An 18,574-nucleotide genomic window follows, 5' to 3' on the forward strand; every position below is an offset into this window, starting at 1 on the left:
GGGCTAGTACCGGTGATATTATGTTGCGTGTAGGGGCACTTCATATGGTCTGTATTTCTTGTTCTGTTAGTTTCGAGCCTATCTGGGTATCCCAGTAGTCTGTGTTTCTGGTGTTAAGTTTTGTGGATGCAGGGCGGAGGAGTTTGTACAACTGTGATACCTGGTGGCCTGTCTAATTTATGTTTTCCATGTATTGGAATATTGATGGAGTAAGCCTGTTTAGATTAGCTTTTGTGATTGCTGATTTGATAGCCAAGAAGTTGTACAGCTCTAGACCCGGAGGGCATGCTTCTCCTTCATGTTGTTGAACGTGAGTGGCATGCCTTCCTCCTCCAACTGGGCTGGGTACGAGAGGCCTGTTTGTTTCCGTGTTCCTATATCAAGTGGTCTACCTCTGTATTTAATTTTGGGGTTCGCCCAGAGTGCCACCCATAAGGCGTTTTTGGTGCTTATCTCAAGTTTTTGGTCTACCTTCAGGAGAGCCTGTTTTGTTATTTTGAAAATTGGGTTCCCTTTTAGTACCTTATTGTTAGAGGTTAGGAGGGTAAGTGGATCGATGTTGCAGAGTATGGCTTTTTCTAGTGCTAGCCAGGTTAGAGAGTATTCTGGATTGTGGAGCACCCTGTGCATCCCTTGCCTGGCTACAGCTGCAAACTGGAAGGGTCTATGATCTGCTACGTTGAAACCCCCTTGTTCTTTTCTTAATCTCAGCTTAGCCAGGCCTATTCTAGCTTTTTGTCTCTCCAGATGAATTTGTTGAGAGTTTGATCTATTTGCTTGTGGAATTCATTGGTTAGGGCTAGGGGGAGCATGCTGACTAGGTAGTTAACAATTGGGCTAATCATCATTTTGACTGTTTCTATTCTACCCCACCAGGTGATAAATTTGGGGGACCAGTTTTCAAGTAGTCTCTTAATCTTGTCCAGGGTGGTTTTTTCGTTTTGTTCGAGGGTGTTTCTTAGTTCTCTCCCGAAGTTGATGCCTAGGTATTTAATGGTTCTGGTTTGCCATGCTAGTCCTGAGTTAACCAATACCTCTTTATTTGTGTATATGTTTAGTGGCATGCACTCTGATTTATCCCGGTTTAGTTTGTAGCCGGAGTGAGATGTGTAGGTGTCTATGGTTTGCATGAGAGCCGGTATGGACTTGGCTGGTTCTTCTGTTGTGATTAGTAGGTCATCTGCGTAGGCAGCTAGTTTTGCTGTGGTTTTGTTTATTGTTATACCTGCTATGTTCTCATTAGCTATGATGTCTCTAATCAGTGGTTCTAATGCTAGTAGGAAAACAGAGGGGATAGTGGGCAGCCTGGGGTAGTCCCTCTCTGTAGGTCAAAGGGGGTCGAGGTCGTGCCGTTGATGGTTATCTGTGCCTTTGGATGTTTGTAAAGTGCCATGACCTTCTTTATGAAGTTGTCCCCTAGGTTGTTTGCTTGCATGCACTCTTCTAGGAAGTGCCAGGAGACTCTGTCGAAGGCCTTTTCCGCATTGAGCGTTATTGCGACTGCCGGGTTGTATGACTTCGAGCAGTGCTCTTTGATTTGACAGAGGAGTCTCGTGTTGTCACTTGACATCCGTGTTTTCATATATCCCACTTGTGTGTTTCCTATTAGTTGTGGAAGCAAACTCTTGAGTCTTGTAGCTAGGATTTTTGCGTATATTTTGTAGTCTAGATTTATGAGTGAAATTGGTCTGTAGATTTTTTGGCCATTAAGGGTCTTTGCCTTCCTTGGGGATGACTATGATGTTGGCTTGGGACATTGTCTCTGTGACTTCTCCTTTTATTCCACAGTGGTTAAAGACTTTTGTTAAGATTGGTGTTAGTTGGTCCTTGAAGGATTTGTAGAATGGTGCAGTGTATCCATCTGGCTCTGGGGCCTTGTTGTCTTTAACCCTTTCGATGCTCATGACGGAACGGTTCCATCATGAGCATCGGTCATGATGTGCTCATGACGGAACCGTTCCGTCATGACCACACCCATTTACATTAGGGCCCAGCCCCGGGGGTAAATCTGCACCGCACGGATGAGGCTAAGGGCCTTAATAACAGTACTAACTTTGAGGCTTTTAATGTCTTGGCGTAGCCCCAATGCCTCCTTGTTCGAGATCTTTGGTAGGTTTAGGTTTTTGAGGTAGGTCTTTGTGCCCTTATTGTGTAGGTTATAATCTTTGTTGTAGAGTTCTTTGTAGAATTCTGTGAAAGTGTGTATGATGGCTTTGTGGCGGGTGTGAGTCTTGCTTCTAGTGTCCGTGATTGCTGTGATGTAGTGTTGTCTTTGTTTGTGTTTGAGATATGACAATTCACAAGACGCTTCCTCAGAAGCTAAAGTTAAGTAACAGAACAATTATATTTCTGTACTGTGCTATAATCGGAATTTCATCAAATGAAAATGCCCTACTGCGATTAGAAAGCTAGCATTAACAGAGTTTATTCATAAACCGAGTCCCTGCATATGCACAGCTTGTAAATATTCGAAGACTTGAGACTAATGTAGCCATGGTTAGTTGATGAGCCAAGAACAGAGCCTTACTAGAATCACTGTCCTAATATGATTATTGGAATAATCAGATAGACTTTTATCTTAGCTCTGATGTAGTTAGATTGCTGCCATAATTTCCATCTGTTTACTTGGCATAAAGGGAAACAAGTGGATTGCTGAAGCATTTAGTTCCTTGAGCAAGTAAATATTCTATAAAATTGCACATCTTTGAATTAGTAATAAATACTGAAAGGAAGCTGGGTGCCCCACAGAACAACAGTGCAGTTTGCCATTTCACTGATGTTAAAGCATCCATCTACAAGGCTGCTTTTTAAATTTGGTGCTTTGTATGTCCTTACCTACATTGACCACATTTTTCTAAAGCACATAAACTAAGCAATCGTGATCATTTTAATTCACCAGTGAGTGTGTATCTGTATTGGAATGTTTTTTGTGATTTCGCTGTCAAGTTCCCGCTTTTACTGTTTGTATGTTTTCCTGATACTGTTCCAAAGGGGCTAGTTTTTAGAACAATTGCTGCTTAATATTCACATATTCACTAATAAGTGTTCACAATGCGCACTTTCATCACTTGAACCATCTGTTTTTGATATCTTAAATTGCAACCATATGGTGTACTGTTTCATGTAAAATTTCTGTTCTAGAATGATTCACTTTCTGAGCTTGGCACTTCTATTTATTCACAAAATATCTGGGCTATATTAAGGATGCTGAGACATCAATATAAATAGCTTGTATTATCTTGCTAGTCCATGCAACTGTATTTAATATGCATAGGGTGCAAGTGATGTTGGTATTTTCATCTCTGAACATGCACATTTGTCGGTATTTGATTTTGTTGATCTCTGTGCAACACTCCCATGCCATAGGTAAATATTAGCTTTATGTTAGGCTCTGTACGTTTTTGACTTGTCACATGCCACAGTCCACAATGTATGAGTAACATGACAAGACACACATTTTGAAGGGACTCTTACTATTTTCTTTTAAAGATAAAGTGTGGAGCTCTCCACCACATTCAGAATTTATTTGCCTTTTCCTTTCCTACAGAAAGTGAAGATGATGTCCCTGGCTCAAGGTCTGGTCACAGGTCAGAAAGATGTCCTGTTGAACGCCGACTTTCACATATTTATCCCCCAGGAACGGAACACAAATGTTTGCTTCATGGTTGGAACTCAGAGCTTTCCGTACAGGTCTTTAGAAAGAGCTCAAGGTCTTTTTCGGCAGTAGGTCCTCCACTACAAACCCCTACTTTGTCAATTGCATCATCAGAGTTGCACCATGTGAGGCAGTGGAGTGTGGCCTAGTCCTCCTTTTCAACAGCTTTTTCAGTCTTGGGTTCTCTATGAGATACCCGAAATCATCCTTTCTACCCTCCAAGGGGGTCAGTTTATCAAGGATAGTCTAGATTTAGCCTTGCCAAATACTTTCCACCTCCAGAAGGTTTACATTCATCAGCCAGGCAGTGGATCATTTCTTGAGCAAGAATACTATATTTGCTTGTTAACTAGGCTTTTAGCGCTGAGGGTGTCTGGCTTAGGGATTGTCCCTAATGCTAGCCTCCACATTTCTTCCCTGCAACTTCAGCTGGTGGGGTACTGTTATCAGTTTATGAATCCTCATTCCAAACCTGCATCTGTCCTTCATGCTTAGTCGCAATCTTATGATGATTGGAATCTCTTTTCCATTTGCTCAGTCTACAGCATGAAGTCAGAATCGACTCGAAGTATGGGCGAGTGGTTCACTGTGGAGAATTATTTTCTTTTCTTTCTCGAAGACTGGTCACATTTGTCCACATAGATACGGCATGCAGCAGAAGGCAATTGCACTAACAGTGAACCATCCTTCCAGTACTGAAATTCAGATAGTGATCAACCACACAAACAGCCCCACAACGATTGTCTGCATGAGAAAGCACGGGCACACACTTCTCACAACTCTGTTAGCTGGCAGTTGACCTGTGCATATGTGCCAGTGAGCAGGCTGTAGGAAAGTGACCCTTTTTGACATGGTCACTACCACCTTTTGCCTGGTATTCGATGCAATTTTGGTAGAAAATGAATTGTGTTCCTGCTATCCAGGTCCTCAGTGCCAGAACTCTTTCCCTAACACTGTACATTGTTTCCCCTTTTGGAAATACCTTTGGTACCCCTGTAAGTCCCTAGTAAATGGTAACCCGGCCACCTAGGGCAGTGGTAATAAAGAGGGTTCCTAGGGGCTGCAGCATGTACTGTGCCACCCTAAGAAACCCCACACTTAACTCCTGCAACCTGCCATTTGCAGGCTGCATGTCTTGATTTAATATCAGGGTACTGGCAGATTGGTCTCACTCCTGCTGGGTTGGAGTCTTTTCGTGCAGCCTATCTTGATGATATTGCAGTCTAAAGCTCACTCAGCAGGATCACCTGATCCACCTTGGAAAGGACCTTGAAGCTCTGCAGATGGCAGGCCTCACTATCAAGGCAAGCAAGGGCCAGATAGGGCAGGGCTTTGGTGTATACTTGGGGCACCTGGCAGGTGGGGGCCAACTTCAACCCAAGATCCAGACAATTGTGGACTGTATAGCTCCAACCACTTAGACTCAAGTCAGGGCATTCCTTGGCTTGAATGGGTACTACAGGAGGTGTATGAAGGTGGATGGTACCATCTTGACACCCCTAACAGAATTGACCTCCAAGAAAATGCCAAAGAGGGTAAACTGGATAGTGAACCATCAAAATACTTCTGATACTCTGAAGAAAGCAGTGTGCTCAGCACCCATTCTGAAAGCTCCAGATTATTCTAAGCAGTTCATAATTCAGACAGATGCCTTTAAACATTGAATAGGAGCGGTCCTATCCCTGATCAATGATTATGACCATTACGAGCCTGTTGCTTTTATTATCAGGAGGTTATGCCCCAGAGAGTGGTGTTGGAGTGCCACCCGCGGCGGGATGCCTGGCTTTCACCTTGGGGATGCCCTGTAGGGGTTATCTCACAGGGAAAAGCCAGGACGGGTTCCCAAGGCAAGCGCGGATATACCCCTTCGGGGGTCGATTCAGGCGCTATATAAGAAACATAATAATAATAATAATAATAATAATAATGTGGTTTGGTCCCTGAAGAAGTTGAGACCATACTTGTTTGGTTCTCACTTCCTTGTTCAAACTGACCACCGGCCTCTCAGATGGCTGAGGCAAATGAAAGGTGAAAACCCCAAACTGTTTAGGTGGTCCTCCATGGTATGGACTTTACAGTAGAACACATATATGTCCACCTCATCATGCCAATGCAGATGGCCTTTCCTTGTTTTCCACTTAAATGAAGAAGACTCTCTTGGGAAAGGTTAGTCTCGTTATCTTTCTTTTGCGAGGAGGTTGTGTAGGATAGTGCCCCATGGCTAACTTTGGCCAATGGTGCATTTCCTTCTATTATCTTTTTGACTTCTGTGCATTTTCTTCCGGTGTCTTAAATGTATAAGAGAAAGTTATCTTCATGGGGACTTCATTGCTCCTAGTCCATAGTGTTTTGCATGCCCCTTGAAACATCCAGCTCTGCTACAAATGTTCCCAGAGGTTCCTCTACTGTGAAGGCAAGTTGGAAAGCTCTGCCTTATCTAGTAACTCAGAGACTTGTTCAGAATCTATCCTTTATTGTATAGAAATTTGAACTTTTATACCCTTTAGCGGCTAGCCTGGTTTTCACTCCTCAGTTCCAAATATCTCTACTAATCCAGATACTTAAGGGTCAATTCAGGGTCTTCCAAATATGGTGCAGCAGTTTAAGTCCTACTTTGGAAAACACCAATTTAAGACTCTAGGTTTGGCTGCCTTTTACGGAACAAATCTCTCCAGCCAGAAATTATCAGACTGCACTAACCTACACTAAATTGATCATGGAGAGTGGGCTCACGGCAAGTCTGGTAAAAAATTAAAAATATACTTGGTTTCCTGATAGTTTTGAAGTTTATTTAAAACAGATCTCCAATTATGTTCATTGGTTATTTTGCCATTTCTGCTTGGGATGTTCACTTTGGTTCCAAAATCAGTCATTTCTTTGGGTCATCACAACAGATTTGGCTTTGTCTCATGTGTACCCACACATCCATGTAAGATATTTTTTCCAGGATGATCGGAATTTACATATAAGGTTGAAAGTAAAAGTATGATTTTATCAGCATAGGCTACCAATCTATTTTCACAGTTTATTTTTCCTATACTGCTGAAGACCTATTGCCTAACTGTTGTAGCTAATCTGTTTGGGGCATTTTACATGATTTTACATTTAGTTTTGGCATTGCTCACATAGGCATTTTTTTGCCCCTGGCACTAGGCACTTTACTGATTGTTTGGGGCATTCCTGACTCCACTGTTAGAGCAAGTGGACACCATTTCGAGCAAGCAGTGGTCTGGTCTTCCAAGGAGGCTAATTAAACACCATTGATAACGCAACATTGTCGACTTTGTATAAACCACTAGGAAGACCTAATACATATCCTATGCCTTTGTCCAAACCTGTTAAAGGAAAGACGGTCCCTCTTAAGGAAACTCTGGAACATCAACGAGGCCAGGTCATGCAGAGCCGCAGTTTTGGCATGCTTTGACCCACGGAACACTAAATTAAACTGTGCTTGAGTAAGGTTTATGGATCGAGCTGTTCAAAAACTAGGGGAGGGGACCCAAGAACATGATCCTTCATCAGAATAATAAATTGGCAAGTCCCTCCTGCAGCTACCCAGGGAAGGCAAACCGGTCAGAGTCTTCATACCAACTGACTAAAGGGGCTGGACGACTCGAGGCCAAACAAAAAGGGGGGGTGCTTCTTACTACAAGGACCTGGACTTCCACTTTCTTTTAAAATGCATATTTTAATATTTTGTACTTTGCAAATGTTTTTTAAATCATGCGCTATATATATATATATATATATATATATATATATATATATATATATATATATATATAAATAACGCAACTGCGCAGGACTTATAGCGTGACCCTGCAGCAGGCACGTCGAAGGCAAGCCCATCAGCACCTGGAATGCCAGGACCCGTGTTTTTTTTCACTCATATCGATATAGGAAGGAGGTGCTACTTGACATTAATAGATCAGGTAGACAGACTGACTACAATTTTTGAGATCCTGGAGTAAAGTTGGATTTTTATTGTTGCAAGCATTGTAATTTTACCCCTTGTTTGGATCAGTCGATAAGGACACAACAGTGCTTAGAGCATAGAGTGAACTCCTTGGGTTGTTTTTTAATTAACACTTGGTCACTCGTTAAACACAAATAAGAGTTCCTCGAGTTTTTATGATCTTATATCTCCATTTGATGTTCTTAAGGTTGGATGAAACTTCCGACCCAGAAGTTGTCTTAACACTGCCTGCTGGCTACGCCATTAATAGACTTGATAGGCAAACATGATGGGGGTTTAGCATTGGTGTACTGTAATTTGCTGGGTAATATGTGAATCCTCCACCATTTCAGATCATGAGGCTCTTTCATTTAGATGTAGGGTAACAGATAGCTACACTTTTCATGGGCTTTTGATCTAAAGGCCCCCTGGATCTAAGGCTACGTTTTTAAATGCTGCGTGTAAACATATTGACATCTGCGTTCAATACCCTAAATACACTGTATTACGAAATGTTAACTTTCATTTGTGATAAAGACTCAGTCCTGTTAATGGAGTCTCTGAATTGTTTTATGCTGGATCAGAGTAAAAAAGCAGCTACACATAAAGCAGGCTTTATTTTAGATAGCATTTTCTCAAATGACCCGAACCTGATGGAGATGCTGTATTACCCATAATATGGTTGGAACACATGGTAGTTCAGTTTAGTTTAAAATATTCCGACTCCCATACTTATCTAAAAACTGTTTTTATTTGTTTTAAAATGCCAGCAGTACAGAGACATAGAGGCTTAATAATAGTCATCTGCGATAAGGGAAGCATACATTAACATATACGATGAACACAAAAACAGTTGTCTTATTAGTTGCAAGAAACGACAACCTATGAAAAACATGGGAAACAAAAGCACGACCACCATTCGTGTATAGCGATGGAATGCCAATGAATGGGACAGTACAGTCATGTGTGCCACATAGAGGGTCGCTACGCCATGTTATTTAAGAAAAAAGAAATGCTGGTTGACTGGTCTACCAGGGGTTAAATGATCGATGAAGGAAGGAGGGTGGGGGAAGGGGTGGTGGGGTGGCAGGGACTATAAAGGAGAGGGGAACAGAGATGAAATCTTGATAATCTGAAGTTTCCAAGTCATCCATGAAGGGTTTGTGGAGGGGATAAAGAGGAGGTAATTACCAGAGAGTGAGTTACTGACTAGCTGGAGGAGGCTCCTCTATAGCGAAAAACTATGCTTAGGACTGATCAGTAGTGGACAACAAATTATCGCACTGGGGCTGATAGATATCTTTCGGTCTAAAGGTTGGTAGTTGGAGAGAGGAATAATATTCATTGGTATTGTCACAGTACGTCATGCTGATGAGCCAGTTGGTGATGGTGGGAGGCTGGTGTTTACTCTCTGGTATTTCAATCTCGCGTTTGGCTAGGAGCAACGGCATCGCAAAGAATCATTGAATGGTTTTAGGAAGGTCATGGATGTGTCCCAGTAGGGTGAGTAGTGGGTCAATATCAAGGTCGACGTCCAACATTTAGGTTAACAAAGAGAAAAATGTCGCCCCAGTACTGTACTATATAACTGAAAGTCCATGTTCTGTGGAGAAAGTCTGTTCCTGGGGTGTTGTGACATTTAGGACAATCTGAAGAGCAGGATTGGTCATTTTTGTGTTGGTCATTGCATGTTATGTAGGCATGGCGTAATAACTTAAAATGGAGACGTTTGTGACGATGTTTGATGAGAGACCATTTGAGTTTGCATACAGCATGCTGTCCATATTGTATCCATGATAGGCCTCCCTAACGTTCCTAGTAGGATCTGAGTTTTACATTAAGAGTTGGGAGTAATGCAATACTGGCACGATATAGTTTGCATACGAGCCCAACCCCATCAAAATCATTATTCTCCTAAATTAAAGGCGGGGAGTCATCTGGTGTTATTGGATAGGTCTCTATGCTAATCCTCAATGCATTATGTATACAGTGCATAGTGAAGCGATCCATGAGTGAACCATCAGTAAAGCATGGATCCGTAGAGAGGGTTAATGCATGTTCCTCTGGAAAAAGATTGCCAAGACTGTGGAGACTGTATCATGATAAAGTGAGTTTTACCAGTGTTTCGTTTATTGGGAGCCTTGTATTATCCACCAAAGTGAGGGTAGGAGAATAGAGAAGGGTACCCCTAAGATCCTTTAAAGTTTCCTCCATGCTGCGTAAAGTATGAAAAATAACACATTGGTAAGTGGTATTGGAATGTTAAGGAACAGGTAGAGGAAGCGAGGAAAGATCACCATTTTTAGGTGGAGCCTATGGCAGCACTCATGCGCTGCATAGGAAATTGACAACTTGGAATCGCTTCAGCTTTCTTCAAAGCACGTGCATGTTGTGCTCACACGCTATTGGCCTTTGCGTCTGGCTTCAATACGCAATTGGCCAAAGGCATGTGGCGATCCCAGCTACTTTTCAAAGGTTTACTCCCAGAGCGTTTTGCTCTTGGGAGCCAGCAGCCGCGTGCAGGGGCCATCTGTTTTTAATCTTCGTGGGCGCTCTTGGTTTACATGTAGTCTTTCTCCCCCATAAAGTTGTTGTGTGCCATTTACTCCTAACCCGACATCTTACAACATTACTTTCTAATTCTTCTTTTCAAAAAATCTTTCCGGTTATTTTTCTTCTTTTTTGTTCTCATTCCCGCCACCCTTTTAGTTGTAGATTTTAGTTTCAAAAGACTAGTGCTTATCCCATGAGTACAGAGAAATGTGCAGCCTCTGTCAGCCCAGTGGAAGAACACAAACCACGGTTCACCTGTGTGGGGACTGGGGAGGTAGTGCCAAGGTGGTGACCTTGTGGGTGGGCGTCTCAACATAAGTCAAATATCGGAGTAATTATACAGCACTGGCCACTCGTTTAATTCTCTCCTGTGTCATTGCAAAGCACCCCAGTGGTCTTCGTTTCATCTGCTTCTTGTTATGAAAGGCTGAGTGAGCCCTCTGGGAAGTCTATGTTCTGCAGTGATCTCAGTAGTGTGCGTTCAACCAGCTGAGTTATCCTACCAATACGGACTTTAATGTTTCTCACGGGCTCTCTAGGGGTCCCCTTCCTCTTACATCATAGTGTGGGGGCATTAAAATACAGAGCCTGGCACCACCTGCCTTCTGTTGATGGACGGCAAAATTCGAACCCGCGGTCTTGCTGGCCTGAGACGAAAATGGCAGGCAATGCCAGCCTGATGCCCAGGGTACCCTCTGGCATTATCAGCAGATACCGTAGACATCACATCGTGGCATGGAATGAAAATGTTAAGTGTTGCTTTACCCATAAATAGGAGCCCGTTCATAAATGGTATGAAGCGCTATATGGAGGACTGTGATGCACATTTCCAAGGCGCTAACAGCGTTTATTTTTTTTTGTATTCTAATGTTCTCTCCTCCCCGCCCCTCCTTGGGGGGTAGTCTGACCTACGCCAATAAGAAAGGGGGCACTTGAGATAGAGCACAGAATTCTGTCACATTACATGCTTGTTACAGATGCAGGGCGGACATGTAAGCATATTATAAACTATCCGCGCCTATAGTCTCGGCACTGCCGCTCCATACAACTGTCTTTATCAGCAGCAGAGTAGTCTAACAATTCTACTAACCCTGAATAATGATCATGATTGCAGGAGATGTGTAACAGGGTTGGTGACCCTTTGTGTCTGGATATATATCTCTGTTCCAATATATATATATATATATATATATATATATATATATATATATATATATATATATATATATATATATATATATATATATATATATATATATATATATATATATATATACAGAGAGCATGTGTTGTGTTGCAGGTTCAAGACCCCTCCCTCTGGCTGCACGTGACTCATCCCTGACACCACCAGGAAAGGCTTTGAGCTCCACACTGGTGGCACTTGGCACTACAAACATGGTTGATGATGTAAGATAACACACCCCTTCTCCTCTGCAAGCCTAGTTTCAAATCATCACAAAAAGGGAGTGCAGAGGAGGTCCCCTTCCCGACCCCCCCCCCGCAAGGTGCGTGATGTAAACACTTCACGCAGGGCTCCAGCTTGTGGAGTCCGCCTCTTATTGTGCTGATTCCCAGTAAATGCTTAAACACCAATTACCAACCTTTGAATACCGAATCCAGCACCTTTCATGCTGCCTCGGGCGCAGCGGTGGATAAATAAAACCCTTTCAAGTACATGATGAACGCGTTAAAATATGGAGGAAGGGGAGGCCGCTTCTTAATGTATTGTTTGTTTTTATGCTAAATCCGTCCCTGGAAGACTTCTTGCTCGGTCTGAGAAAAGAATTATCTAGTAACCCACTTGGAAAAGCCCTAGACAATACAGTGCATTGTTTAGGCCACGTCATATCCTGTAGGGCACCACCAGAGGCTGCAAAGTGTGTGCATTTGGGCCTTCTGGGTGCCTGTGGTGGTACTCTGCTTATCTACTTCCGGCTTCCCCTCCAGGAGGCTGTTCCTACTTTATGGACCAGATAGAGTGCCTTATAGAAGAATCTCTGGCGACACAATGGCGGTCGTCTGTGTCTTATCAGGTCTGAACCACCAGGCCTCTGCAGGGAGGGGTACAGCTACCCTGACACCGCTCTTGTGGAATAAGAAAAAGGATTGCCAACTGCCCCTCCCCTCCCCTACCCCAACATCTGGCATTTCAGGACTCCAGCGGGGGAGAGTTGTCAAGCACCGTTTTTCAAAGAAAACTTAACACAGGTATTTAGTGAGGTAAGGATATGTGGAGGGATCTGCGACACAGATGGTTGATAGGCTTTTTTACCCCAGAATCTTAGTGCCTTTATAGGCAACCCTCCCCACCTTTGCAGAACCTCGCATGCGATTGAAATAGATAATCACGCAACACAATTTTGTTGGGAAAAGTTTGCTGCAGGTTTATTCCATACAAAAGTATGCCAACGTTGTGGGTTAACTTACGGGCGATCCAAGGGTAGGCAGTGGTGACTAACCTATGCTGCACTGCCCACCTAAAGAGCCAAATTGCAGCCAATATGTCTCACCTTTGGATCTTATAAGTGTTTAGTTATCCAGCACAATGTCCTTGGTGCAACAACATCAACTGTTGCATGGCTAAACACTTATAAGTGATACAAAAGGGGATGATGGACAGAGCGTTTGAGCAAATCAAACACTCACTCCCAGTCAAATGATCTGGGTTTAATCCATCATCATTCTGTAGCTCACTCCACCACCCCAGTTCAGACTTGGCCATATGTAAATCAGTCTGACCCTGTGCCTCATGGGAACAGTCCAGCCCGAACTGCCAAACCATGTCTTCCCTGGACCGGAAACAAGCATCCTGGGACCGGTTTCTGGCTAACCAGCCGTCATCAGCCAGGCTATCTTGAATCCAGTGGCAAAGTGAGCAAGAGACCCATGTCTGGTCATACCCTGCCAACTTAGGGCGAACAAAGCGATACAAAAAGGGAAGCTATCCTGGCTGAAGAGGGGTGAAACCCCGAAACCGGTCCTAGGATGCTTGTTTCCAGTCCAGGGAGGACCTTGCTTGGCAGATCAGGCTGGACTGTTCCCATGAAACACAGGGTCAAGACTGATTTGCGTATGGCTGGGTTCAAACTGGAACTGCATGGTGAAAATGATGGATTTAGGCCCAGGTCTCTGTACTGGGGTGAATGTATGACATTGTTCTGCATTCTGTCCATCAACTGTTGTTTTTGCAATAAACACTTATAAGGTCATCAAGAGAGGGAGGCGTATCCATCGGTCGATTTGTGCTGTTAATGTATAAGTGGCAGAGCCATAGTTTAGCCTCACCCCCTGCTCCTTGTCTGGGTGGAGTATAATGCCCAGGTATTTAACTGTCCCATCACACCAGGCATTTGGGAAGTCACATGGGGTCTTTCTGGTGGTAGGATGATGGGGAAATGTAACTGTTTGGACCAATTGAACCGAAGGCCAGCGTGGGTCCCAAATCTTGTCAGTGCATGCAAAATGGGCGTTGAATTGTCCTGTGTGGATAGAAATGAAGAAAGGGCCAGCTCTGAATTGAAAACCCTGGTGGAGGAGGCACATATAAATGTGACATACCACTGGGTCCATTGCATGTATAAAACGTAAGGGGGCCAGTGGGCAACCCTGATGGGTACACCTAGAAATAGGAAATGGAGCAGTAAGGGAACCATTAACTCTAAGGCGGGCGGAGAGTTGTGTATATAGGAGATGTATCATAGAGGAAAAGCCAAGGAGGATTTCTAGTTTATTGAGGCCACTCCAAAGACTCAAATCTGTGCTCTGCATCTACGAGCGCTATAACAGCAGGGACCTGAAGAGAGATTTAGTGTTGTACAGAGAAGACTATGCTCAGCGATGTGGAGTGGTGGGGAGCAAAGCACGACTGAACCCGAAGATGGTTTTATCCATCAGAAATAATAGACTATTGTCATAGACTTTCATCAGAATTTTATGATTTAAATTTAGGAGTGATAAGGGTCTGTAAGAGCTGCAGGGCAGGAGATCATTGCCGGGTTTAGGAAGGAGTGTTATTACTGCCTCACGCATGGAGAATGGCAACACACCCATCTGGAGTTATTCCTTATAGACCCGAGCAAACGTGGCGCAAGGATATGTTGAAAGTGTTTGTAGATTCCACTAGTATAGCCGTCAAAAAAACTTCACTGGGTCCAGAGGAGGAGAAAAATGTCCACCCAATTCATTGTTACCATATGTAGCTAAATTACGTGAAGAACAATTTCCTGGTCAATGTGCAGTATGGCTTTAGATCAGGCTATAGCACAGAAACAGCTTTGATCGCTGTTTGAGGAGAGATCAGATCCATCAAAGATAATGGAAGGAGAGCTGTGGTGATCCTCCTGGATCTTTCCGCTGTATTCGATATGGTAAATCGCGATGTACTGTTAGAGCACCTGAGAGTAATTGGAATTACTGGTTAGGCGCATGATCTCCTCTCATTTCTGAGGGATAGGGAGCAGACTGTGGCACTTGAAGTGTTCAGCTCTAAATCCTTCTCACTTCCCTGTGGGGTCCCTCAGGAGTCATTGCTTAGTGTAACGCTTTTTAACATTTATGAGGCACTCTTTTGGGTTCATCTCAGTAGCCTATGTAGACAACACCCAGACTTTGGTATCAGTCTCAAGCAATATGGAAGAGGTTGCTGACAGATTCAATGGGTGAATGAGTGCCATTGTTAACTGGATGACAATTAACTGTCTGAAGTTACATTCTTGCAAAAAAGGGGTTCTTAATATTGGGAACGAGACCAGGTTCTGGAGTAATTTATGGTGGCCGCAAGCTCTTGGTGCTCTCCCGGAGCCAGTTTCCAAGGTAAGGAATCTTGAAGTAGTCTGTGCGGAATTGTCTTTCGGTGAACAAATAAACACATTTACATCTTTCTGTTTCTTGATGTTGAGATCCCAGAGGAAGGTGCTACCCTTTAGTCCTTTCCAGCTTAAAAAATTGGTTATTGCTCTAGTCCTATCCAGGATCGATTATTGAAATGCCCTTCATTTGGGCATCAAACAATTGGCACTCAAAAAGCTCTAGATGTTGCAGAATGCAGCCGCCCGCCTCCTCAAAAAAACGCCCTAAACACAAGTTGCTGTCTAATGCCCTGGTGAAGCTTCATTGGCTTCCTATTTTTAAAAAAAATCATAATTTTAAGTGTTGAATTCAAGGCACTTTGCTTGGCACATAAAGCCGGACCTAATTACTTTAAAAGAACATGTAGGTTGTATCTACCAAACAAAAAAAATGAGATCTGCTGCCCTATGCTCAGCCTCTGTCCCCAGGATGAAGAAAGTCTCTTGGGGCTGTTGTAGGTTTGTCAGCTATCGAACAAATTGCCACTGCATCTCAAACGCTAGTTGAATCTTCTTAGTATTCGTAAAGAAGCTGAATCTTGGCTGTTTTTTATTCCATCTTAACCCCATAAGTCCTTTGGTTAGTTTGTCTTAGATTTCTTAGTGCCAAGATGCCCTTGGGTATTCGCGTGCTCTAGAAAATAATCAAATTGTAAATGCTGTGACAGATTGCGCATAAGGATTCTCCTCAAAGTAGTAGAAGGGCAGAGACCTATATGACCAAAGTATCACTAATTTCTCTGCAAAACTTTTAGTCAATGGACATAGATGTTCTCAGCAATGGCAAAGGTGTGTTCCAGCTGCAAGGTTGAATGTCACTGACCTTATGCCCATGACCTGGACATGCCCCTCCCTCAGAAGTTATTGGAAAGAGGTACTTTAAGGGCAGATAACCAGCCTTAAAGTAGATTGTAACCCTAGGATTTGGTTTGCTAGCTGGGGCTGCAGATGAGCAGTAAAAACAATAAATTGTGATATTTGAGACACAACATAAGCATCCTTGAGAAGATAATGAGCTTATTATTGGTGTCCAAAGCATCATTAAGTGACGTTTTAAAATGTTTACGATCGTGAGGCCAATCCACAGATTTCGTCATCTTTTTCCACCTTACTTAATGCCATATTTCTTTGCTCAGTCATCAATTGTACCACCAGAACTTGTAAGAATTATTTTGTAATATGTTGGTGTTCTGGTTTGAATTTTGGCCCCTAATATTACTACTTTCAGGAGGTCAGGATTTGTATATCTTATTCTGTCATAGGATGTTATGATTATTTACAATAAGGGTATCTAGGTGCTTGAGCGGGCGTGTGATCCCTGCGGGGTCACTTGAACAGCCAGGGCTTCAGCCTCTTGAAGAACTCAAGAAGTGAGGAGGATACTCTGGTGTTTTGAGGAAGATCGTTCCATGTTTTGGGTGCAATGTAGGGTAATGACCGGCATCCCGTTCTGCTTTTGTGAATGCGAGTGGTGTGTTCATGTGAGTGTGAGATAGAGCTTAGATATGATGTCTAGCAGGTTGGTGAAAGTGAATGCAGCTATTCAGGTTTCCTAGCGATCTCCTATTATCTTTCAGTGCTTTGGCAAAGTTATTTTTAGCAGATCTTTCTGGTTATCGGTGATCCATACTTTCAAGTAACAAAACTTTACACTGACAGCACAGCTGGGGGAAATGATGTTCTACGCCATAATGTCTGTCTTTTGGGTCATTACTCCTACTTCCAGAGTAGTTGCTGTGTCTTTCAATTATTTGCTAACCCCTGTTGATTTCTTGAAATATTTTTGCTCTTTGCTTTGTGAGCCCACAAGAACCATATTTTGGAGTGTATTTTCTATATATGCAAATTGGCTGAATTTAATTTAGTTTAGTTGAGCAGGACGGCCTTATCCAATATGACGTTTTTCCAGATGTTCTGTTTTTTTCTCTTGATGCATGAATTTCTTTTTGTTAACATCATACTTTCTTTAGCTGATATTGTGATTAGTGTCATTATTGAACAAAGCCTTAAAGCTATAATGTTGCATGTGCAGCGTGACTCCAGCATTATCATTCATCTCAAAATAGTCTGTATTTTTTTATTTCATTATGTTACCATTGTTGCTTAACATGCTGTTGATAAGATAAAAAATGTTTCTGTTTGGCACACCTATTGTTATCCTCAAGTGTTATGTTAATTATTGAATGTTACAATGGATTTTGAAACACCAATATGGATATACTGACCACTAGCACTAGTATGGTATGAAAAGTAAGACGTATTAATTGATTGATTGCTTTGTATCCTCCATGGGTCCCTAAGTGCAAGACATTTTGGTAGATTTTCATTGTCTTTTGTGCTGTTGGTAAATAGAATCTAGGTGAATTGTCTACCTGCAGTCCTGTCCATGGGGAGATTAAAGTCAGTACATGTCATCACTGGGAAGTACCACTTGTAATTTATCTTTTAATGCGTGGTCATGACATTGCACACTAGCTGACACATTTTACCATCTGCTTTGTCAATTATTGAAGATTGGGACAGGGAAAAATTACTTGAAGCATGGATGTTCAATGCCGAAAACTGCTGCCAACGTTCAGGTGTTCAAATGCCAACTCCACCACCTAGTGGGTATAATGCATGGGATACGCTCCCCTCCCCTCGAACTCCTCGCACTACTCGCTCATCGGTTACCTCTCCTGATGAAATCAGCCTGTTGTCTCCAGGTGACATTGACACTTCTCAGGTAAACATTATTCCTACATTGGTTTTTCCTAATTTATGATTCATATATACAAGCATTTGTAGCAACTGTATTCTGTGAAAAATGTTGACTAGTGAGTTTCCACCAAATGATTGCTGTACAGAATTGTAATGTATAACTGTTTTAATATATAAATAACAGGTGACATAAAGTTGCAGAATTTTTTTTCAACAGTGAGAACTTTGTGCAGCACACGGCTCACACCCTGAGGTCAGACGTCACTTATGATGTTTACAGTAGAGCATCCAGCTTCTAACCCATATGACAACAACACTTTATGCGAAGGACTTGTTTTTACTCATGAGCAGGGTATGCTTGTCTGAGTGTGGGTGTGTTATAGTTTGACATAGTTAGCCTGTGCATTTATAAGGCTATATGGAGACTTCTTTGTATTATATCACAGCTAGTCTTACCTTTAAATATATCCTGCTTGGACATCTGTAAAACAACAAATAGGAGAGCTCTTTGGGGGAGGTGTGATAGGAAAAGTGAAGCAACTCCTTACCAATGTGAAAAATGGAGATTAGGCTGCCACTGTTCAACTTATCTTTTAATCTCAAAGCATTATGTTTTGTTTTTTATTGTTTGTTTCGGTGTTTCATAGCACATAATCTCAACGTGTGTAATTAAGATGGTTGGAGCAGGGTGGTCAGGGGGTGACATCTAGTAAAGAACCAGATCTTCAGCAATTTCTGAAATGAGTAGAGACTGAAGGTGTTTGTGTTATGATGAAGGAAAAGTTGTCTCCTAATGTAGCAAATGGTCCGCCAACAATGGAGGGTGGATGACTTATTAGTCTGCTGAAGGGTGATGCATGCAGT

At 42.6% G+C, this 18,574-nt stretch overlaps 1 protein-coding gene across 2 annotated transcripts in view; it reads left to right on the plus strand.

Annotated features, from left to right (window-relative positions):
• Window positions 1–18,574, plus strand: part of ANKIB1 (ankyrin repeat and IBR domain containing 1) — a 429,345-nt gene that overhangs the window by 106,909 nt on the left and 303,862 nt on the right. For both annotated transcript variants that reach the window (XM_086941850.1, XM_086941851.1), the window contains exon 6: window positions 17,524–17,735. In XM_086941850.1, coding sequence (XP_086797976.1) covers window positions 17,524–17,735 — 212 coding nt within the window. The remainder of the gene's footprint in view (window positions 1–17,523; window positions 17,736–18,574) is intronic.

This window comes from Lissotriton vulgaris, chromosome 10 (assembly GCF_964263255.1).
Source record: "Lissotriton vulgaris chromosome 10, aLisVul1.2, whole genome shotgun sequence".
NCBI classification, from domain to species: Eukaryota; Metazoa; Chordata; class Amphibia; order Caudata; family Salamandridae; genus Lissotriton; species Lissotriton vulgaris.